Source organism: Eupeodes corollae, chromosome 2 (assembly GCF_945859685.1).
Source record: "Eupeodes corollae chromosome 2, idEupCoro1.1, whole genome shotgun sequence".
Classification (NCBI taxonomy): domain Eukaryota; kingdom Metazoa; phylum Arthropoda; class Insecta; order Diptera; family Syrphidae; genus Eupeodes; species Eupeodes corollae.
Window position 1 is genome coordinate 106,995,325 of NC_079148.1, and position 23,513 is coordinate 107,018,837.

At 31.0% G+C, this 23,513-nt stretch overlaps 2 protein-coding genes across 6 annotated transcripts in view; both read right to left on the bottom strand.

Moving 5' to 3' along the window:
- Nucleotides 1-23,513, bottom strand: part of LOC129944266 (sodium- and chloride-dependent GABA transporter 1) — a 76,163-nt gene that overhangs the window by 48,834 nt on the left and 3,816 nt on the right. For 2 of the 5 annotated variants that reach the window (XM_056053587.1, XM_056053589.1), the window contains exon 2: nucleotides 10,608-10,711. The exons of 1 other annotated variant lie outside the window; for it this stretch is intronic. The gene's annotated coding sequence lies outside the window, so the exon portion shown is untranslated. The remainder of the gene's footprint in view (nucleotides 1-10,607; nucleotides 10,712-23,513) is intronic. 2 more of the 5 variants (XM_056053588.1, XM_056053590.1) reach the window with 2 other exon arrangements.
- LOC129945166 (jerky protein homolog-like) lies at nucleotides 17,027-18,337 on the bottom strand. The gene is made up of 2 exons (XM_056054826.1): nucleotides 17,346-18,337; nucleotides 17,027-17,287 (listed from the first exon to the last, which is right to left on the bottom strand). The coding sequence occupies exons 1-2, from the start codon at nucleotides 17,706-17,708 to the stop codon at nucleotides 17,027-17,029; spliced, it is 624 nt and encodes a 207-aa protein (XP_055910801.1). The 5' UTR covers nucleotides 17,709-18,337.

Here is a 23,513-nt window from a genome sequence, read left to right on the forward strand (position 1 = left end):
TCTCGTTAACAAAAACAGATTTCGAAATGAAACTATTTTAAATTTTAATTTTTTTGAATAGTTTAACTGATAACTTTTTTTGGGATGGGAAGTTATCAGTGTGGGTCGCATCCCAGCCTCTTTTTTCAATCTATTGGTCTATTTTGGATAAAATTCGAGTTTTCGATTTTTGATCAAGAAATTTTTATGGGGAAAACTGTTATTTTTAGTCTTAACAAAAATAAATAAAAGGCCTTACTTGATTCTACTTAAAACCTTAATTTCCAACTTTGAACTCAATCGACCGAATGGTTTGAGCTGTAGGGGCAAGGGCAGATAGACAGACGGTCGGAATCAGGGGAACCACTTTTTTGAATTCTCTACCTTGCCTTGTTTGGTTCACATCTCCAGTTCTAATTTTTTAACGGATACAATCCTTATGTCGCAAGTAAAAATGTGAAATTGCGGAAAAAACACATATTATAAACAAATACTTTAATGCATACAATTTTTTCAAAAAATTTCGCGTTTTGTCTTTGTTCATTAGATTGTTTCAAAAGGAAGCGCTGTCATTTGATACCTGTCAAACTAAGCTGTCTTTTGAAGTGTCATCAGATTAGTTAAATATTTACCGTAAAACAAAATGAAATGAAAATTATTATGTTCGTGTTAAACGCAAACAATCGGTAAAATTGTTGGTCAATTTTAGGAGAGTGGATATGTTGCGCTGCTTTTCTTATCGATTTTGTTCCATTTACAGCAGTTGAACGATTCGTACGCCTTCTGATGAAGACTTGGACGATATGTGACAAGATTGTTCAAAATATCAAACAACATTACCAATAATGACTTCATTGTGTGAGGAGTTTCCTGGTCGAGTAATTTCAGATTTTGGTGAAGTCAGTTGGCCAAGAAGATCTAGAAATTTTTTTCTGTGGGACTACGTTACATGTGTTCTTGCAAAAAATCCTGACTCTTAGCACATTAAAAACATAATTCTAATTAAGTTATGAGATACTAACAAAAATCTTCTAGAGTCTTCTATGGCAAACATTATAGGGAAATAAAATGTTCACCAAAAAAGTTACAAAATGTGTGAATTATTAAGTGTATTAAGATTCACTTTTAAAACTGAAAGATATGGTCCCGTATATGATCAGTACAAATAAAAACAAATTGCAACCTTGACAATCTCAAAAATTCTGATAGCTTAGTCATACACTAGTGAGTTGTGGTTCCGATCTGATTTATTTCAGAGATTTGTTGGTTGTCTAAAAGCTAAAACGTCTTGGGTGAGCCACTTTATGATGGAATCTTCTTATTCAATTGTATTTTTAACGGTCCTAAAATTTCTATAAAGCTTAATGGTTTCACTGAGTACATTCTGTCATTTCCACAACCTTGTGAAGTATCACATCAGCTAAACCTGCAGTTTTTGTCCTATTTCAGCTTGATTCTTTTAGCTAGTAATCTACCCTTCGACTTAATGCTTCAAAGTCAACTTTTACTTGAAACTCAATTTTTCGACTGTTTTTGCAAATTCTGCACAAACTGCTTTTATTTCCAATAATTTCAACTTTGCTTAAGTGTAAAATTCGTCAAAGCTTTGTTAGCAATTTTACACATTTATTAGACGTAACTCCCTAAAATGCAAAATAATCAAAGAAATTCGATTATAACAAATTATCCACACAAATTTCTTTTACGTTTTTATTTTTAATGTGGGTCTTTGATTGTGCATTTTTGAGTTCTTCTTTTTGCAGTTTTCACATTTGATTGCATATAATTTGTTCATAAACATAAAATTAGAAGTAACTAGACCTTAAATATAAATTAGTACTCACTCATAAGAGAGGCGTGAACGAGTACGAGTATAAATATCATCTTCAAAAGTACTCGTGATCATCTCATAAAATCTTCAACATAGGTACATATATACATACTTATACGTATATGTTAGGAGTGTTGCATGATATTGTTTAATAGCTTCTACTTTTCTATATAGCTAAGCTCTACATTAAGCTAACTAAAGATAATTATGTTACATTTATCGCAAGCCCAATAATAAATAAATTAACCTTATTCGGCATTACGCGATACGATGTCAAGTGTAGATTCTGCTGACTTAAATAGGTGAACGTTTTTTAGCTTTAAACTTTTTGATTTTTCATTGTTGGTACTTATACCTACTTTTAATTGTTTTTTCATTATATGTGCATTTATTTATTTTAATAGTCCAGCAAACATTTAATGTGACTGACTCTTGATGGTAGATTGGATTTCACTCTCAACGCTTCATTAGTTTTGAATTTCATTTGTGCCTATTGCTGAACCTAGCCCAAATTAAAATTATTTACTTACTATAGTTTATAATCTCGTTAGGTTTAGCTGTTGTTCAACTTTGAGTAAATATACGACACTACACGGTATAGCCTTGCAATAATCTGTTTGCTGTTTGTTTTTCCATGATTTTGATTGTTTCGAAGTAATATGAGTAGGTTTTTAAAAATGTTTGTTTTTTTCGTTTATTGCGAAATAGCAGCGATTTTGTTTGTCGTACATCATGTCATACATCAATAGATTGCAATCCACATTATACAAATATTTATAATGTCATTTAGGTACAGTACATGGTAATTATAGTTTATTTACAAAACTTCCGTTTGCGTTATGAAATGAAATGTGTATTTGAGTCTCAACTAAAATGTATGGTAATTATAGACATTTTATAGAGTTGGAGATATGACTAATCATTGGCGACGTACTTAAATATCCTAAGTCTAAATCTGTTTATAATATTATGATTACCGAATATTAGTATGATATAAATATTTTGATATGGATTTTTGTGAGAAATAAATTTTCCGATACAGAAGTACAATTTTAAAAAATAGTATGTTTTTCCTGGATTTTACTTCAAAACACATTAGAGATAAAATTAAAATTGCATTCTCTAAGAATTGGAACATTAAGACTCCTTAAGTTTTTCAAGAGGCTTTAAGTTTGAAAAAAAAAATGTTACACCTCTTATACATAATTTATTTAACAATTAATGGTTTAACATTTTTGTTGATCAATCGGTTTTTTGTTTTAAAACTTGTATTTGGTATTCCATAAAAACGCATCAAGTAAGAAGACCATGATAGCTTAACTCGAACTCATACTAAAAACTATGCTTGTTAAAATACAATTATTAAGAAAATGACGTCCACGCTTTAGTGTCCCACGCCGGATAGGGTGAAGAACGAATAATCCTGAAAAGGCTATAGCCTGCTTTATGACTTCTCTGCAACTGGAAATAAGAAGACCCAACCTCAAAAGGTAAGCAATAGATGTGAATTTATTATTTAGTGTATTATTTGTACTTGCTTTACGTTTTTTAATATCACGACTGCAAATGGATGAATACCATTGATTTTGAGTTGTTGCTAATGGTCCGATCTGTCGAATTGAAAATTTTGATATTTCTCGACGTTTCAATGGCCCTGGAATCTAAATCAAAGATTTTTAGAGCGATGTCTGTGTGTGCGTGTGTACACACTTTGAAACGTTAGTACATCCGTAAGCTCAAGACCCAGTAAAGATGACAACTTCAATAACATACATAATAACACAGTAAGTACTTTTAAGAAAAATTAAGTGAAATCAATTTAAAAAAAGATGCTGGGATGCGACCCACATTGATAACTGCCCATTCCGTCTGTCAATTTGTCTTGCTTAAAAGTTTGTAGGTTTTCGTGTTGGATTAAAGAAGTTGTGAGTTAAATTAATTTTAAAATTTCTAACAATATTTTTCATATAAAGAATATAAATAGATTTTTAGTCGAAAACAATTAAGTAGAATTTCTTGAATTTTTACAAATTGGATGAATAAAATTAATTTTACAGATATTAAGAACCAAACATCAATTTTTACTAAATTTGCGCACAATTGCGTACTGTTGGATTTTTATAAAAAAAACTACGGAATATCGAAAACAATAATTTTTGAAAAGCTTTAGAGTCGAAAGTAAATTTTAACCAAGTTTTAGTATTGTTTTTTTTTAGGTTTTCATTTTTTGTAAAAAAGCTGTCAATTAGATTTTCTCAAAATTTTACTGAATGTTGACAACGATATTTTTTAAAAGATAAAAGTAGTTTAAATCCAATATCTCAAAGTTTTGAAAAAAATATTTGACTCGAAAATCAATTTTTACTAACTTTTATTAATTATTTTTAGGTTTTTATTATTTAAAAAAAAAACAGTCAATTCGATTTTTTTCAAAACTTCACTGAATGTTGACAAAAATATTTCTTATAAGGTGAAATAAGTTGCAAGCCATCATCTCAGAGTATTGAAAAGATATTTGAGTCCAAATCCAATTTTTACCAACTTTGAAAAATGTTCTTGTAGGTTTTTATTTTTTATAAAAAAAAAATTTCAAGTCGATTTTTCTCAAAAGTTTACCAAATGTTAAAAACGTTATTTTTCATTGCACACAATTGTTTTGAAGATGAAATCATTTTTTATTTCGATAATTTTTTTTTCAAAAAATATACTTGTAATACACGTTACAATGTATTCCATACAATTTAATTCAAGTCCGTAGAGTTTGTTTCGTGAGATATTTAGGGTTTACCAAAATTAGACTGCTATGGTAAAAAAACCACCGACGCAATTTTCTCAAAAGACCCCTCTCTCCATCTTTCTGCATTATTATCTGTATAACAAAATTTATTTTAAGTCCATATCTCCACTGGTTCTTGAGCTATGGAAGACGAAAAAACGTAGCGAACGTACGGACGTATACTTTAAATTCTTTCGATAAGATCGTCAATTTGATAAATAGAGTAAGGCTTTTTTCAAAATCTTTAAGATTTAAAAAAATTAAGGAAATCTACTTTTTGAAGTGAACTTCCTTTGGATACTCTAGAACTGAGATTTCAACATGAATTTCAAGAATTTAAATATAATTGCTAATTGAAAAACGATGAACGTTTCATATCTATTAATTTAATATAAAAGCTTTGAATCTCTCGAACTGAAGTAAAAGAGATTATGCATCGTGTAGTTTGTAAGTGGCACACTGAAGTTTTTTTTCCAACTTATTTGTTTACCTTAATTTGTTTTTAATTAATTTGTTAAAGAAACTGTGTACTTCAAAGCACCTATTTCCTTAAATTCAGGAATCAAACATTTTTCTCTCTACAATTGGTAAGTTTTGTTTACGCAAAACACAAATAGTTAAGAATTTAAAAGCAGACTGATAACGATAGTAATAATAGACTCCCTCAAATTAAGCTCGAAAAAAATACGTCAAAAAAAGCAAACAACATCTTCTTGTTTTATTTTCCTACGAAAAAAGATCAAATTTTCTGGGGAACATTCTCACTGTCTGAAATTCCGCGTGGATATATATTTTTGTAGCTTTCTTCGTACTTATCTATAGAAATGTCGACAAAAACAGAATATATTTTTTTGGAAATGTTTATTTTTCAACACAATTTCTAACATTTTTGCGTGAAATGTACTAAAAACCCTCTAAACTATTGTGATTTAGCTCTTAAATATTGGTGTATTAAAAATACTGTTTGGGTCTTCTCATATACTTTCATATGTAGGGCGAGTCGTCCATATTTAATATGAAGACCATATATCTTGCTGAACAATAGTGTTTTAAATCTTATTACTAAAGCTGTCTTTTTACCCCTTGAAATATGAAAATGTAAGATATACATTTTGTTATTTAAACAAAATTAAAGACAATTTTTAACGGTGCTTAAAAGTTAAGTTTAATTTTTTGTTAAGTGTTAGAGGTGTGACCCCCCCTCATTAAAAGTGTGGAGCCGCCTTTGTTCCTATACTTTATTTCCTGCACATTTCCTTTTACTTTATTAATCAGTACTCTACAAAAATATTAATCAGCAATTATAGAAATAAGTTAATATTTTGGAAAGTCAAGCAAATAATTTAGTGGCACAGTCTAGTCACTTATAAACTCACTAGAAAAGAGTAAACATCTTTTTTTTACTTACACGCAAAAGAACGTATAGAAATCCTAGTCACATTTAAAAAAAATTGGACAGCAAATAAGTTATTTATAATTATGTGCAAAAAGAACGAGTTTACTAAAACAATTGACTTCGTTATATTGGTCTATGTTTTTGAATATTACGACAAAAAATGAAACAAATGAAATTGGTAGAAATACTTCTCATAAATATGGGCAAATCCTAAAGTTGTCGAAATATTAATTCATCATTTCAGGATTGTCTATTCTTTATTGGACTTTATTTTAACAAAATCTATTAAATATTTAAAAATAAAGTTAGAGTTAAACAAAAAGGTATGACAGGTTGAGTAAAGCTGAAAGTGTGATGTCTGGCATTTATATTTTTGCAATATGAATATTTTTTTTTAGCGTACCATACCATTCGCCAGTATTGGGATAGATACAAACTTATTTTCAACACCATACTCCTTGGAAACGATAAGAAAAATACCTGTCAAACTTCAATGTCCCATATCAATTCGCTTTTTCCTATGACCCAAAAGTTGCTGTTGGCTGTAGCATTACTAAATATTATTATTACTTTTATTAGATTTATAGACTATTTTGATATTGATGGAACGATTTTTTTTAAATTAAAACTTTAACACTTTTAAAATGAGGAAGAGATTTTTTTGTTATAATCTTTATTAAAATCAATCTTAATAAACTTCTTAATACACAAACCATGTAGACTGGCAATTTTAATTGTCCATTAAATCCTTAAACGTGAATGTATCACGTTCTAACTGTAGCCACAAACGTGCATTTTCTAGGAAACAAAATAATAAAAGACCGTGAATACGTGATTTTTTAAAAATTCTCTATAAACTTTTATAGGCAATGTTTACTCTTGTATAAATAGGAACCTATACAAAGTAATAACTACTTTGTGTACTTAGGTTTTGTTCCTACAATTTTTAACTGATTCTTCTTAATCTTATCGTTTATCATGTTTGGTTGCATTTAAAAGATGTTAGCTTATTTTCGTATGTAAATAATATTAAAAGCAACAAAGAAACATTTTTATAATTTAATATTTTGTAAAGAACTTATTGACATTCCTTTTGTGTTTATTCAAGAATCTAAGCAGAAACAGTAAATAAAACATGGAAATATGTACATGGTTCGTACGTATACATATATGCTTAAGGAAAAATTTGAAGAAAAAAAAAGTTAAATGATTATGATACAAGTTGTGCATGAATATTTACTTTTATTTATTTATTTCTACTTTTAATTGCTTTGTACATCACTTCATGTTAGTTGTGAGTTAGACTTCCTGGAAAAAAATGTTGATTACAACTTTTCTGTTTGAATTTAAAACGCAATCGTTATTTATTAAATTTTTCTTGAACGGATGTTTACCCGTGTAATACCTACAACATTAAGACTTTGTGTACCGTGCGTCGATTAGATTTTAATTTAATATGAAGCATTTTAGTTTTATTTTACTAGGTTAGGACTTTCGAGTTTCTTTAAATTATCCGATTGTTTCATAATTTTTATGTTCATCTTATGTTGATTAAAATTTACAAATTTAAAGTTTATTGATATATTACTGATGCGATGAGTTAGTTAAATACATCCCTTTCCGGCATTTGATTTTTGTTAGAACACCTGAAGTTATCAAACCCAGGCTCGTGTTCAAAATAAAGTTTATAATTTCCAATGCAAACTTAAGACAGCATTTTAATTGTTGCTTACGTTTCAAAGCTAACGATATTTTGGCGGTTAGGGTTATGAATTTATGTCAAATTATTAAAGCAATAACTTATTAAATAACTTTTAGAAATCTAGTGTTAACATTGCCATCGCTTCTCTGATTTTTCTAAAATATAAAATACAAAATTCTGTACAACTTCCTTATCTGTAATAACGTTCGCGGGAAATAAAATAATGAACCGTCAAATGATATCAATTCAAAAAGGTCCCAATGTGAACACCGCATAACGTTAATTGTATACACATTACAATATTATACACATTTTACTTACATTTACATTTACTAATGCTTTTATGTACTTCACCGAGAAATTTCAATTTCAATGACAAATTGGAACACAATATAATAGCAATTTTCCACTGCAATAATTTTGTATGTTCATTTTTCTACCTTTCAATGACAAAATCTTTCTTTAAAGTTATATTTTTGTTTTGTTACATGAACAAGTTTAATTAAAGAAATTTTCAACTTTGACAGTGCAACGAACTGCAACTTTAGCTATAAAGCTACACCTACATCCATTTTTCATTGAAGCAGCAATGCATGGTATGAACTCATTTTAAAGGAAATAAACAGAATGGAACCGTCGTAGGTAGAAATTATTGAAAAATGACGGTATAAGCGCTTATTGTGTCATTTCATTTTCATCTGTGCATAAAGCTGTTTCTTTAAATATTATTAAAGTGGTGTACTTTAAAGAGTTTATTAACAGCGTTCATACATTAGGAAGTATTCCACATTAATCCATATAGTTTAACTTGCAAATGTGATACTGATAACCATAACATGGCCTAAATATAAAAATTAATTTCACTTGAGACTGAATGTTCCAGTTAATGCATACAGAATAAAACTTAATTTGAAGAGATTTTCATTCTGTTCTTAAAAGTCTAAGAAATAAGAAATTTAATGTGTTCAACTTATTTACCCTGAGCTACTGATGAATAACATACCCTTAATTAATAATTGTTTATATATATTGTGATTGAATTTTATATTTACCTAACCTACATCAGGACAATCTTAAATTAAATGTAAATAAATTTGTACCTACCATTGCCGGATTAACCACGTAGCAAGAGTAGGAATTGCTAAGGGTCCCGCGTGAAAGGGGCCCGCATATTCAAACTCATTTCATTTTTTGAGTGAAACTTATTAAGATGTGGGATGTTGAATTTTGTTGATGACAAAAACGTGAAACGTTAAAACTTTTCCTACTAAGACAATCCACGTCAGACACTCGGTACCCGACTATTTCCTTGGTGTAAATAAAACACCGATTTTCATTCGGTAAAAGCACAAGTTCTACAAAAAGTTGTTTGTAGCATTTTAGTCGGCCTGATAATCAGCTCTACAAAAATTTTGACATATGCAAGCAATCTTACCCGACACATAGTGTGGTTTTGTAGCAGAATTGAAATGGCTCGATTTAAATTGTTAAAATTATCTATTTATTTGTAAGATTAACAGTACATTATTTTTAGTATAATTTAATAACCATTTACCAAAAATCTATTTTCTACAATATTAGTATATTGAGTTATAAAAGTTATGAGTACAAACACTCCTCCATTTGAATTTTTCATAACCATGTTGTAATCCTGATTATAAAAAGATCATTACCAAATGCATAAAAAGCAATGCATTCATTAATAAAATATTGCCAGAACTAAAGAAATTTAAATTAAACACACGATAGTCTCCCGCGTGTATTTTTTAAAACTAATGATCTAAGATTAACTTTGTAAGAAGATCGGAAACTGACACTCTCTAGATCCCGCAATTTAAATTTTATTTTCGTTTACATTAATAAATGTGAGTTACAAAAATAAAGAGATGACTTTTTAATACAAAAAGTGAAAACCAAAAGTGAAAAAAAAATTGTGTTTTCTTTGGGTTTTACTTTTCCAATGTTACAATGTTTGTAAAAATGTTTGTGAATATATCAATTTTCTCACCTTTTTTTCAAACAAAATTCAATACACCTTTGGTGAATAGACGGATTGAAAGAATGTATTATTGAAAACACGCACACATCTTTCCAATCCGTAAATTTTAGCTTGTAGGCATTGTCCTTTTTAAAACTTTGTTTCCCATCTTCTTACTTTATTTCATCCCTGCTAATGATAGGTATCCTATCCCTAATCGGTACAATGGGAAAGAAAGTTCTCTTGGCTACCAACGAATAAGAGATTGATGAATATTTTTTTTGCATTTTTTCGATTGTTATTTTCCTATCAAAATAATTCTAAATTGCCAGAAAATCTCATCTCAGTCTTTTTTTACTTGTCAGAACCTAACAGTATCTATAGTCATTTGTTCACTTTTAATTAAAAACAAAATTGTAATCCGAAGATAGCAAATAAACTTATTGAGTATTGAATTATTTTGTTTGCACTTTATACTTCCGAATCTATACCAGATCAAGGGCTCTTTGAGAGGCCCCGCGCTTGCTTAATCCGGCACTGGTACCTACCTTAACGTACACATATGTATGTATTTCATAGCGACCAATAATCTTTTCAATAAAATATCAGATTCAATTTGAGTGTATCAATCAAAAGTAACCATGCATTATCGAAACTACCTTATATTTTGTATAGATTTTCAAAATAAAAAATGTATTTAAAATATTCGATTTCGCAGTTTTTTGTTCCTTAAATTTGTAAGCTATAAAATTTGGCTTGAATTTATTTAAAGGAAAAAATTGGCAATTCTTTGACATAAAGCAAACAAGTCTTAAGTCAGAAACTGGTCACACAGAATTTTTCTTTCTTATTCTCTAAAGACTAAATTAATACGATATTTAGAAGAATTATTATTAAAAAAATCTTTTAATTTGAACAATATTTTATAAGTTTTAAGTCACAAACCTTTTTTTTCAAATCGAATTGTTTGACTAAATCTTCTTCATACCATCATCATAGGTAAGAGGTTATAGTGGATTCTCAGCGTCACTTTATTTTTACCATCTGATCTGAAAATAAATAATATTGTTATCAATATTTAAATATTTAACTCTAGAAAAAAAAACTACAACATTTATCAAGAATGTTCTGCAGTACATTGTTTTAGTCAAACATTTCCATGCACTTTTGACATTGTAAGATGATTCTTTTTTGTTTATTTATATAAAGCAAACTTTAAAGGTAAAATAAACCCAAAATCCACCACCAGACGACAGGTAAATCTAATATTTACATACATCGGAAGTTAGGATCAAATTTCACATGATGGATGGACTAAAATAAATTTATATGGCTTCTCCATTTTTTTCCTTATGATACTGAAACTGATGACCCATGGGTAGAAAGACAGTGGAAACCCTTGTTGTTTTTGTTTTTATCTTACACCCTAAATTCTACCTTTCCTCATGTGACTATTTGAGGAACTGGTTTTATCCTTCCTGCAACTGCGATTGTTTTCACCAAGTGCATTTTTCTTGTTGTCTTGAATTGGAGAAACCAAACGAAGAAGTACAAACGACCAAAGTCATCATGATGGTCTTGACAAAAGAAGTAAACACATGACGTTCCACTGCACGCTGTCTATGGATAAAATATAAATTACCTGTTTTGTTAGGGCCGGTGGATAAAATTCATGAGAGATGTGAAAAGTTAAATATACCTTTATATAGGTGTATTTGTTTTCCATTATTTACAAAATGGGAAAACCGTTTTTGATTTTGTGTTTCAATGAAAAGAAAGACAGGTTGGAATTTTCGAAATCTCCAAATAAAACACTAATGCAAATTACAGGTATCAAGAGGTTTTTATTATGATTTATGATGTTGTCAATTTTGACTATTTATGGACATAAACACTTCAAAAATTGGTTATTTTAAAGGAAACTGACAATACTAATATACATAAATAATTTTATAATATAGTAAAGACTAAAATAAACATGTCAAAGAAAGCTAAGGGATTTTATAATGTCTTTCAGCAAAATTTTATAATAAAGTACTCAAATAAGCATTTTTTTTTAGAAAAGAAATGCAAAATAATAAATCTTTATTTATTTTAAATTTTAACAAAAACTATTAAAAACCTTAGAACTTTATTAATTTTATGTAGTAAAATTTTTTGAAGACGCCGATGCGTATAGATCTGTCACTGAAGAATTGAACAAAAAGAAAATTCAGTGGCACTCGTACGAAAATAAAGCTACAAGATCGATAAAAGTAGTAGCAAGAGGCCTTCACTCTTCATGTGTTGCCAAAGAAATTGTCGAAGACCTTATACAAAAAGGCTTTCAAGCTCTCGATGCCAATAATCTTATTAAAAATGAGATAGTAAAAGACTCCACTGGGGTATCAACGACAAAAAAGAGATCTCTACCTTTATTTATGCTCACGTTTGAAAATAAAGAAAGTCTCGATAAGATTTACAGTATTAAATCAATTATGGGCATAGTTGTCAAAATTGAACCACTGCGAAAGTCGAAAAGTGTTCCACAATGTAAGCGCTGTCAAGCCTTTGGGCATACACAAAAATACTGCAATCGCGAGTTCGCTTGTGTTAAATGTGAAGGCAGACATGCAACCAAAAACTGTACCATGGGCAGAGAACAGAAAGCAAAATGTGTTAATTGTCAAGGCAATCATCCTGCAAGTTACAGAGGATGTCCAGTAGCAAAAAAGTTCCAAGACACAAAAAGAAAAAACAAAACTGGGAACAAGTTTAGAAACTCAACCAACACAAAACCAGTAGTTGAAAGCAAAAAAGTAACGGTCGATAACATTACTAAAAATCAACCGGGAAAAGCAATTGCACTAAGCAAAAGTGATGAAAATAAATCCTATTCCCAGATTGTAAAAAATGTGCGGAAGAATGAGGAAACTTCTATAAAAGAAATGCTGGAACTCATCCTGAAAAGGATTGACCAACAAGATTTAAACATAAAACAGCTAAGCGAAGAAGTCGCTCTTAAAAAACAATGATGGACAGAACACTCAAAATCGCAACATGGAATGCAAACGGTCTCTTACAGCATGTATCAGAACTAAACATCTTTTTAGACATAGAGCATATAGACATTTGTTTGGTGTCCGAAACCCACCTCGCTATTGAACAAAATCTTGATAATAAATTACCAAACTATACATGTTATCACGCTCCGCACCCAGCTGACAAAGCTAGGGGAGGATCAGCAATACTTATAAAAAAGTGCTTAACACACTTTGAAGAACCAAAGTTTACTAAAGAAAACATGCAAGTAACAACAATTAGTATTGGTATAAAAAAGAAAGAATTCAAAATAGCAGCTATATACTGCCCTCCGAGGCGCTCTCCAACTGAAGAAGACTATGCAGAACTCCTACATTTGTTAGGACATAACTTCCTTGTTGGTGGCGACTTCAATGCTAAACACACCCAATGGGGATCTAGGCTCATAACAACAAAAGGTAAACGGCTATACCAAGCAGGCCGAAAATACAACTGCGAATTTTATTCTTCTGGTTCGCCAACATATTGGCCATCTGATACTAACAAAATACCAGACCTTATAGACTTTTTCGTAGTTAAAGGTATTAAACGAAATCATATAAGTGTCGAAGGTAATTACGATTTATCATCAGATCATACTCCAGTAATTTTATCACTGAGCGAAACAGAAATAATAGAAAACAGTAATCCCAAGCTCGTGAATAACAGAACAAACTGGAACGAATTCAGAGACAAACTTGAAAATTTTATAAACCTAAGATCCCCTATGCAAACAATTGAACAAATTGATCATGAAGTAGAACAATTTATTGCTGATGTGCAGCAGGCTGCAGAAGAAAGTACTCCAACTATTTCGAATGCGAGAGAAAAAGAAATAAAATATCCTATCGAAATAAAGGAGTTGATATTGGAAAAAAGAAGAGCTAGAAGAAAATGGCAATCCACGAGATTCCCAGATGATAAGGTAGTTTTTAACCGTCTTAACAACGAATTAAAAAAAAGAATCTGTGAGTTTAAAAATAATTCACTTAGTAGATTCCTGAAAAGTCTGACGACGGATGCTTCTACAGAATACTCCTTATGGAAAGCAACTAAGCGCCTAAAAAGACCTCAGACACAAAACCCGCCGATAAAATCTCAAGATGGTAAATGGATCGGAAACCCGAAACAAAAGGCTGATCTCTTTGCTGAACATCTCGCGAATGTTTTCAAGCCATTCCCAGCAAGCACAGCTACAGATCCCTTACAGTTTGTTGACAGAAACGACGAATGTGAAATACCTTTTGTCACGCTCAAAGAAGTAAGAAGCATGTGTCAACATAAGCTGTCAAACAAAAAATCACCAGGGTACGATCTTATAACTGCTCAGGTTCTGAAAGAAATGCCTCTTATAGCCTTCAAGAAACTCCAATTTATAATAAACGCATGCCTTAAACTAAGATATGTGCCACATCATTGGAAAATTGCGGAAGTCATTGTTATACCTAAACAAGGTAAGCCACCAACAGAAGTTACATCTTACAGACCAATATCGCTTATACCAATCATGGCAAAAGTTTTTGAAAAACTGCTACTTAAAAGGCTTAACAAAATAATTGAAGAAAGAAGACTAATTCCGAGCCATCAGTTTGGATTTAGAAATAAACATTCCACGATAGACCAAGTGCATCGAATTACGGATGTTGTGGAAAAGGCACTTGAAGAAAAACAAGTATGCTCGTCTGTATTCTTAGATGTTGCTCAAGCTTTTGACAAGGTTTGGCACTTGGGACTTGAGTACAAACTGCATAGGGACTTCCCCAGGCAGTACTACGAAATACTGAAATCCTACATTACGAACCGACTCTTTAGAGTACGGTACGACCAAAATTACTCGGAACTTAAGAAAATTGAAGCCGGTGTACCACAAGGAAGTGTCCTAGGACCAACCCTGTATCTGTTATATACAAGGGATATTCCAGTGGACATCAACGCTATCATGGCCACCTTTGCTGATGATACTGCAATATTGGTGCCAGATAAATCCGTTACGAAGGCTACACAAAAATTGCAAAATGCAGTCGATAAAGTTAGTGATTGGACGCACAAATGGCGTATCAAATTAAACGAAACAAAATCGACGCATATAAACTTTACAAACAAAAACATAAACAATGTTCCAATTTTTATAAACAGTACAGAAGTACCTTACTCCAATACCGCCAAATACCTTGGAATGAATTTGGATGCAAAGCTTAAATGGAAAGAACACATCAAAAAGAAAAGAGAAGAACTAAACTTGAAGTACAGAAAAATGTACTGGTTAATAGGAAAGAACTCTGACCTATCTATCCAGAACAAACTAATGTTATATAAGCAAGTATTGAAACCCGTTTGGACATATGGCATCCAACTATGGGGCTGTACAAAGAAAACAAATGCTGAACCCATCCAAAAATTCCAAAGCAAGGTCCTTCGTGGAATAATAAATGCCCCTTGGTATATAAGAAATAGCGATCTACATCGTGACCTTCAAATTGAAATGGTTACAGAAGTGGTTAAGAAACACGCTGTATCACACAATAAGCGGCTGCAAAGTCATACTAACTCTGAAATGGAGACCGTATTAAATGTACGAGACAATGTTCGGAGATTAAGAAGAACCAAGCCTCATGAGCTGATGGGCTAAAAGCTACGGGAAAGTGTTATAACCTTAAACTTCCCCCAATGCGATTTTAAAAATTAAGAAATAAAAATCATTTGTCGATCTTTCATAGATTGGTCCTGATTCACCGGTGGTTTTAGTGCGGTAAGAGTCCCACACTACTCGGTACCGATTCTTACCGAGTGTCTTTTGAAGATTTCCATCGGATATAAAAAAAAAAAAAAAAAAAAAAAAAAAAAAAAAAAAAAAAAAAAAAAAAAAATGTAGTAAGCAAAGTTTTCTGTGCTTGGAATTTTTCTAAGTTAATATCACACCTATTACGATTGTCAACTATTAGTTGCAATGGCAGATCATGGGGCGTCCGCGTCGTAGGGGTAATAAACCCTAAATAAAGTGGTTTGTCTACCAAAAACAACTAAAGTGTTTTTAGTTATTTTTAAGATATTTACACATTTTTAAATTTGTAAAAAACTTTATTAAATGTTTGTTTATGAGAAAGTGCAAATATTAAGATTTTTAAGCAGAAACCATTCAAGGTCAAGAGATCGTCAATTTTATATTATATTCTGAGCAAACAGCATTTTTCATCTTCTAAATACAAACTGAAATGGCCTTTAAATACCTGAAACTACTCTTCAATTCCACCTTATGTATTTTGACGCACATAAACAGTACCCAAATGCATCTATTTTCTTTTCTTCAAGAATCATACATTTTTCTCTCACAAATTTTTAATTTTTGTTGAATCCTTTTTAAATCAAGAGGTTCTCCAAAAACATTAATTGTTTTAGAATTTGACTTCATCAGATCTGATAAACGACACCGAAATTGTAGGAATATTGTGTCAGAAGAAAATACGCAAAAAAGGCAGACAATTTTTCACATCAAATTCTGTTTTATTTTTTTTGGAAAAAAGACAAAAATTTTGTTAAAAAATTGTCTTATTTTCTAGCTTTTTGCTTTTAATATTTCTGGCGTTATTTTTGGCAAAATTCTTAGTTTCAACTTTTCCAGTACATTTCTTAAAAACACAAAAAACTGTTCTACAATACAGAATTTAAAGTATTATCTTATTTGTTAAACAAAAAAGCAGTGAACGAAAACAATTGAAAACGAAAACAAATAGTATGCACCTTCGCGGCTTGGCACACCATAGGATTTGGGGTAAGTGCAAGGTTTTGGAAATAACTTTTTGATATTCTTTCCTTTTTGCTTTCTTTTCAGTCTGACACAATTTCTTACATTTCTGCAAAACCTCTCTAAACTACTGTATGTTACCTCTTAAATAGGGAATATTTAGAAAAGTGTTGGAATTTTGGAATATAAAATCATGTTGAGTCGTCCAAATTAAATTATGTTAGACCACGCCTTACTGAATAACTTTATATTTTTAAAAAAAAGTGTATAACTTTTGCCCTTGCAATATATAAATGTTAGGTTAAGATTCACAACCACAATCATCGAGAACTTCTTTTTCCAAGGATTTGTGCCAATACAGTAGACTCTCGAAAAGATGAACAGATATGAAACAGGCCCCGTTCATCTTTTCGAATTTTTCATCTTTCCAAGCATTGAGAGTTATTTTAAGAAAAATATATAGCTTTACATAAAAACATTGCATCTAACAAAATAACAATTCATTTTATATTTAAAAAAACAAAAATAAAAAAGTTGTTCATAGGAGTTAAACAAAACGGACTTATGTAGACTGTCGCCCGGAAGAAAGAAGTCTCGGTTTTGCTTTCTCTCGTAAATTTCTTAAGCTTAAAAGTGTCGATACATCGGCCTCACATTGCTCTGCAAACTTCAGGCTGGTGTTGATAGCTGAAATGGCCTCTGCTGGTTTAATTGCTTCTATAACCTCGACTACACTATCTTCTGAGGAAAGTTCTTCTTCATCAGAAGGCAGCTGAACTACATCTTCATTCCATTCTCTTATATCGTTAGAGGAACATGGAACCTTTAAATAAATTTAAATGTTGACAGTTGTTTCAATAAATAAAAAATTATTGACTTACGTCAGGAAAAACTTCTTGTAGCATACTCAGTGCTGTGGTTGAAACCTGGTTTATTTCCTCCAGTGGCATTCTTTGTTGTAGTACAGCAAGAGGGACATCTTCGTCCTCGTCACTAGAAACAGCTTCATATGCAAACAGTTCATGCCAACACTTTTCAATAACTTCCGGTGTAAGTTTGTCCCAAGCTCCTTGAAGGCATGTCAGAGCGTCACGTAAATTAAATTTTTTCAACATCTTTTCAACATCTCGCCCTTTAGAGATAACATCTGACAAAAGGCTTGTTCGGTAGTGCAACTTTGTGAGCCTTATTACATTTTGATCCATTGGTTGAATAAGTGGTGTTGCATTTGGAGGCATGAACATTGTCCGAATGCAGCCATCATCGCTTTAAAGTTCATTTTCAGGTGGATGACTTGGGGCATTATCAAGAATAAGCAATGCCTTTTTTGAAAGGTTATTATTCTTCATAAACTCCCGTACCTTTTAAAGAGATCTAAGATCGCAAACTTAGTTTTTAAATCATAACTAGTACCTGTGGAACAAATTCTGAATGAAACCAGTTTTTAAAAATTTCTTTTGTCATCCATGCAGTCTTTGAGTTGGTGTATGTCATTGGAGGCCTAAAATTCTTGAAGCACCTGGGATTTTTTGTCTTTCTAATGGTCAGAAGTTTTAACTTGTGCTCACCAGTGCTGTTCGTGCATACCAAAAATGTAAAGCGATCTTTTGCAATTTTTCGTCCGGGAGCTCATCTTTCACCAGAGTGGACAAATGTTTTGCTTGGGATCATTCTCCAAAATAGGCCACTTTCATCGTCATTATACAATTGTTGTCGGCTGATACCGAAGTCGGCCATAGTCTTCTTTAATTTCTGTTTAAAGGGCAGGACAGCGTCTTTATTAGAGCTCAGTTTTTCTCCACTGATTGCTAGAAGCCGAACTCCAAATCTAGCTTTGAAATTATTAATCCATCCATCACTCGCGTTAAATGAATTTGTCTGCTTGAAAATAGCGTGCAATTTTTTGGCCTTGGTTTTTATCATTATCCCTGACACGGGAACATGTCGGTCTCGTAGCTTCAGGAACCATCTATATAAAGCCGCTTCCATTTTCGGCATTTCTGATGCAAACATTATGCAATGTTTTGCGTTTTTCCGCTCCAGAAATTGATGTTTTACACACTCTCGAAGTGATTGCCTTACCTTTTTTTTTATTCCAACAATCGTGGATATAGCGATTCCATATTTTGTTGCAATGCTTCGATAAGATATTCCATTTTGTATGTCATCTAACACAGCACACTTTTGTTTGAGGTTTAAAAACTTACCTCTACCTTTCACGGGAGGCATCTTTCCTCTTCAAAATTCACTTTTAACTGAAGAATTTACACAAACTGTGAGCAAACCACGCCCAAAAGAACCGTTCCCAAAATTTAATACCAGTTACTAAACAATATGACGACGAAATAAAGGGTGAAAAGTAGAAAAAAATCGTATAATCTTTTGGAACACTGCAATGGTGAGGAAAAAAGCGTTCATCTTTCCGAACTGTTCATGTTATAGAACCGTTCATGTTTTCGAGATTCTACTGTATTCGAAAATTGGTATCGGTAATTTTTAGAAATTGAGAAAAAAATTCCTATGGAAAAAAATCTTTCGGCGACTTTTTTTCATGGCAAAATCTTGTGTTTTTTTCTTTGAATATTTCCCCCGTTATTTAGTTGTCGATATTGAAAGCAGAGCAAACAATGTAAGCAATTCTCAAAAAAATAATAATGAAAATATTAATAAAAATTTATCTTTTCAAGGTCGAATTCAACCATAAAAACGAGTCAAAATTTTGGACACAAGTAGAAAAAGAACTTAACAGTTCTGGTCCACCAACAAAATCTATTTTTGAATGGAAAAAAGTAGGTGGTAAGTTAATAACTATGATTTTTTTTTGTTAAAAAAATTATTTAAGGTATAAAAAAAGCACGGAAGGAAGAAAATGTCTGAAAACAAAAGACAAAAAAAGCAACCGGTGGAAGCCCAATTAAGGAGTATAATTAAGTGCGTTAGAGGAAACGATAATACGAATTTGTGCCGTAGAATTGGTGGAAAAATGCTTAGATACTTTAATTTTCGGTCTCCCAGCTGAATATTGAAAACCGGACTACAACTCGTCGTCCTACAAAAAAGGCATAACTTGTAACGTCACTTTGGAACGAGAAATTGAAATCAAATCAAAAAGAAATGGAATACTATTTTTAAAAAAAACATACAGGTCCAATCACAAAATTAGTAAGTTTCAGAAGAAAATGTTGGATAAAACCTCAAGGCACAACCTTGAAATGGAAGTGATGAGAATGGAGGAAGTGAAAGCAAAGCTCGAGCTCCAAAAACGTCTACACAACAAAAACTTCGTTGTTCTCGTTGTATGTCATCGATTAATAATAAAAATGATGTATTCGAAAACAAATTTATTATTTTCATGTTGGCTAAATTCGTGCCGAAGGAAAAAGAATTCCGTGAGGAATTCTCGATAGTAGGACATTGCTCCCGGGAATGGAAAAGTTCCTAGGAAAAAATATTTCCTAAGGAATTCCCGAAAAGGCTGTTATTTTATTTTGTTCAGCCTACTTCACAGAACATTTAAAAAACATTTTTAAGTCGTGAACAAGAACTCGTATTAATACTAAGTTCATGACTCCCTTCCCCCAATTGAAATCTGGAATCTGGATTCGCTCTTGATTTTTTGATAGTTTATAAATAATGAATTCGTTGCTTGAATCTTTATTCATTTACAAATGTAGAAACTTTTAATTGATGAAATTATACACTTTGTTGTAATTGAGAATACCTGGACTTTGATATTTGTCACCTCAATACCAATAGTCAATACCGCAAATAAGGATGTGTATTTTGGAATGTTCAAAAACAAGCACTTTCGTTAGCAACTTGTAGAGGAATCAAGAATTGTTCACTTCACTATTATTGAAAATGGAAAACAAAAAAAACCACAGCTAAGTTTGCAAGAAAAGTTTGCTGATTCTATTATTTTTCGAGGTGTTAATCACAATAAGCCATCGAGCTCTTATGATTTAACACTTCTAGGCAATCAACACCTTTAAAATGTAGTTCCAGTATTCACAGCAAATATGAGCATTGGATATGTACATTGTAATGAAAAGTGTGTATATAGCTTATAAAAAGGATATTTCTAAGCCAATGAGTTAACTCTGAACAATCAATGCAATACTAGCCTATTAACTTTTGTGCTATATAAGTTGGATCGACATAAAATACTGCTATCAATTTTATCAATATTTTTCTATTTTTGTAAGATGATCTAATGAAAAACTAGCGATTAAATAAAACAGATACTTATCCAATACTTAAGAGAAAAAGCAACTATATGAAGGGAATTGTTAAAAGCTCATTGCGATTGTTAACGTTAACTATTTCAACACAATTTTAATTTTACAGATAACCTTTACTTAAAAACTTCCACTCTAATTTCTGAAGGGTTTTTGTAATAGTTGCACAGAACGCCATCATTTGCTATTTCGAGAATCTTTTAAAAAAAAAAAAATGTGGTGACCATTTAATTTGTATTTAATCTTATCTCTATCATTAGTACGAGTACTATATGATTTTTCATTTTAATTATCTCTGGTGAATCTTCTTCATTATAAACAAAAAAAAATTATCTTCATTAAAAACAAAAGAAAGATACAATGCTTTGTTCAAGAGGTATCTATTAATTGTTTGATGTTAATTTCGACAAACAATTATTAGAATTTGTTAACTTTACCCATTAAAACATTATTTAAAGTTGTTTTTTTTTTATACAATGATAACCTTGGAACATCAATGATGATGGTTATTTATAAGTTAAGTAGGTATAAAGTCCGTCTCTATGAGATGAGTACATAGGGAGGTACCTATTGAAATACCAAGATAAACAACTAATTATTTTCACACGATCAGGAAGACACAACATTGAAGTATTATTAATTTAGCTTTAAAATAGCAACATTGGATGATTGGATTGTATAAAATCTTTAAACATAGGAATTTGTGTATAATGATGAGTTCATTTATGCATCATTCCTACCTACAAAGTGAAATCTTTAACTTTTATATTATTTGTTTATCACGAAACATAAGCAGCTGCAACAGCAAAACTCTCGGATCTTTACGATATTATAGTGTCGAATAAAGTGAAACTCAACCGATTAATTTGTTTAAAATAAAAGAAATGAAATAAAAAAAAACATCATCAAGTAACTTAATCTGTAAAGGCTATAGCACATTTTGTTTTGGATTAACGAATATAATTTGCTTAACAGAGTGTTTCATGTGTGTCGCTTTCAACAGTTTAATGCTGCCATCACAGTTTCACAGAATCCGGTTGGACACCTTTTGGATCCGTATCGTTTACCTCTATCTATGCTTTGGCTACATTTAAGCGAAAACAATTTTGCTACATCGCACAGAAAGCTAGTTTTAGTCTACCTCTAGAACGATTACATTTTTTTTTAGTTTTCTTGAATTCAAATAAATTATTTTTAATCTTAATTTAGTAAAATAAAACAGTCATTGACTACCTTAATGGTTAGTTTTAAAAATTGCAAACGCCTTTTGGAGTCTGTTTATTTTAAAGCTTAGGCTTGTTGTTAGGCGATACGATTACAAAAAGTTATTGATAGAGCATTTTTAGTGGAGCATTCCATTGCATATACAAACGTATATGGTAATGCAAGACTATATTTATTTAGTTTTACTATTTCTTGTTAGTCAAATAATAACCAGAACTATTATACATGACGGAATCGAAGCAGGCAACGCTAGGAACCCTCAAAGTCATTTTAAATTTTGTATTTATGTTGATTAGATTTGGAACTTCTACGGTTTCGGTTTTTCACAACATTACAACTTGTACATTTTAAGATAGCTTACATTTGTTTGCTAGTTTCCAAATGTGCTTGAGTTTTGTTAGCCGTTTTTGAAACATTTTTATAGTGAGTACTTTAACCATTTTCATAAGTTTTTAACGTGATCGAATAGCAGTCTAATGAAAACTTTAAGTAGAAGCTCCGGTTTCTTCGTTTATAGACATAAAAAAACTTGGATCTATTTTTACATTTATTGATAATTTTTAATTTATTGATAATAATTTGCATAAATAGAAAATTTCCTTTGAACAAACATTAGCTCTTACAGCTCGGTTTAACCCAGTTTGATTTCTTCAAGAATTAAAGATATTAAATTTAATTTATTTCAAGGAAACAACGTCTTATTATACTTCTTTTTGTATAAAATGTCTATGTTCGGAAATATCGCTTATTAGTTAATTGAAATGCTGTTCCATGAGAAAAGTATTAATACCATTTCCTTGACTTAAGATTCTCACTATTTAAGTTGTCGAGTTAAAAGGGGTTTCATAGTCAACTGAGTGTGTTGATGTCAAAAGGGTGTAATGTAATCCAGATAACTTGGCTGGAAACTACAAATTTAATACACATATATGTATAAAAATACAAAAGTTATTTGACTTATACTAAAATCTAGAGACCAGAGCATACATTTTGACAATTTGTTTTTAAGAAGGTCAAAAATCTTCAATTCTCAGCAAGAAACTGAATTTGGTTGAATATCCGCTATTTTGTATATAAAACTATGGCAGTTGTTTTCCAATCTTTGATTTTGTATGTCATCTCAGTTTTCTGAAAAACCTGCCGTCTAACAGGAGTCGATATACACTTACTATCCCTTTTTATTTCTGTCTATTTTGGAACAATCTTCTCGCTTTTTAAATATGATATACTTTTGAAGCATTGTCTATTTTTTGTTATTTCAGTATTAGTTCGTCAATTTTTTGGAATAAAAAGTGTTTTATCTAATTTTTGAACAACTGGATTCTAAAAACCCTTAAAGACACAATTTTAGGCTCAAATTTTAGTTAATTTAATTTGTCCGATTTGTCGAAATGAAAATGTTGACATTTCTCGACTTTTCTAGGTCCCTAGAGTCGAAATAAAAGATGTTTAGAAAGACGTCTGTGCTGCGTATCTACGTATATTCGTGACATTTTTTTCGTCGTCCTTATCTCAAAAACCAGAAGAGATACCGACTTCAAATAAATTTTTTTATACAGATAATAAGGCAGAAAGATGCAAAAAGGG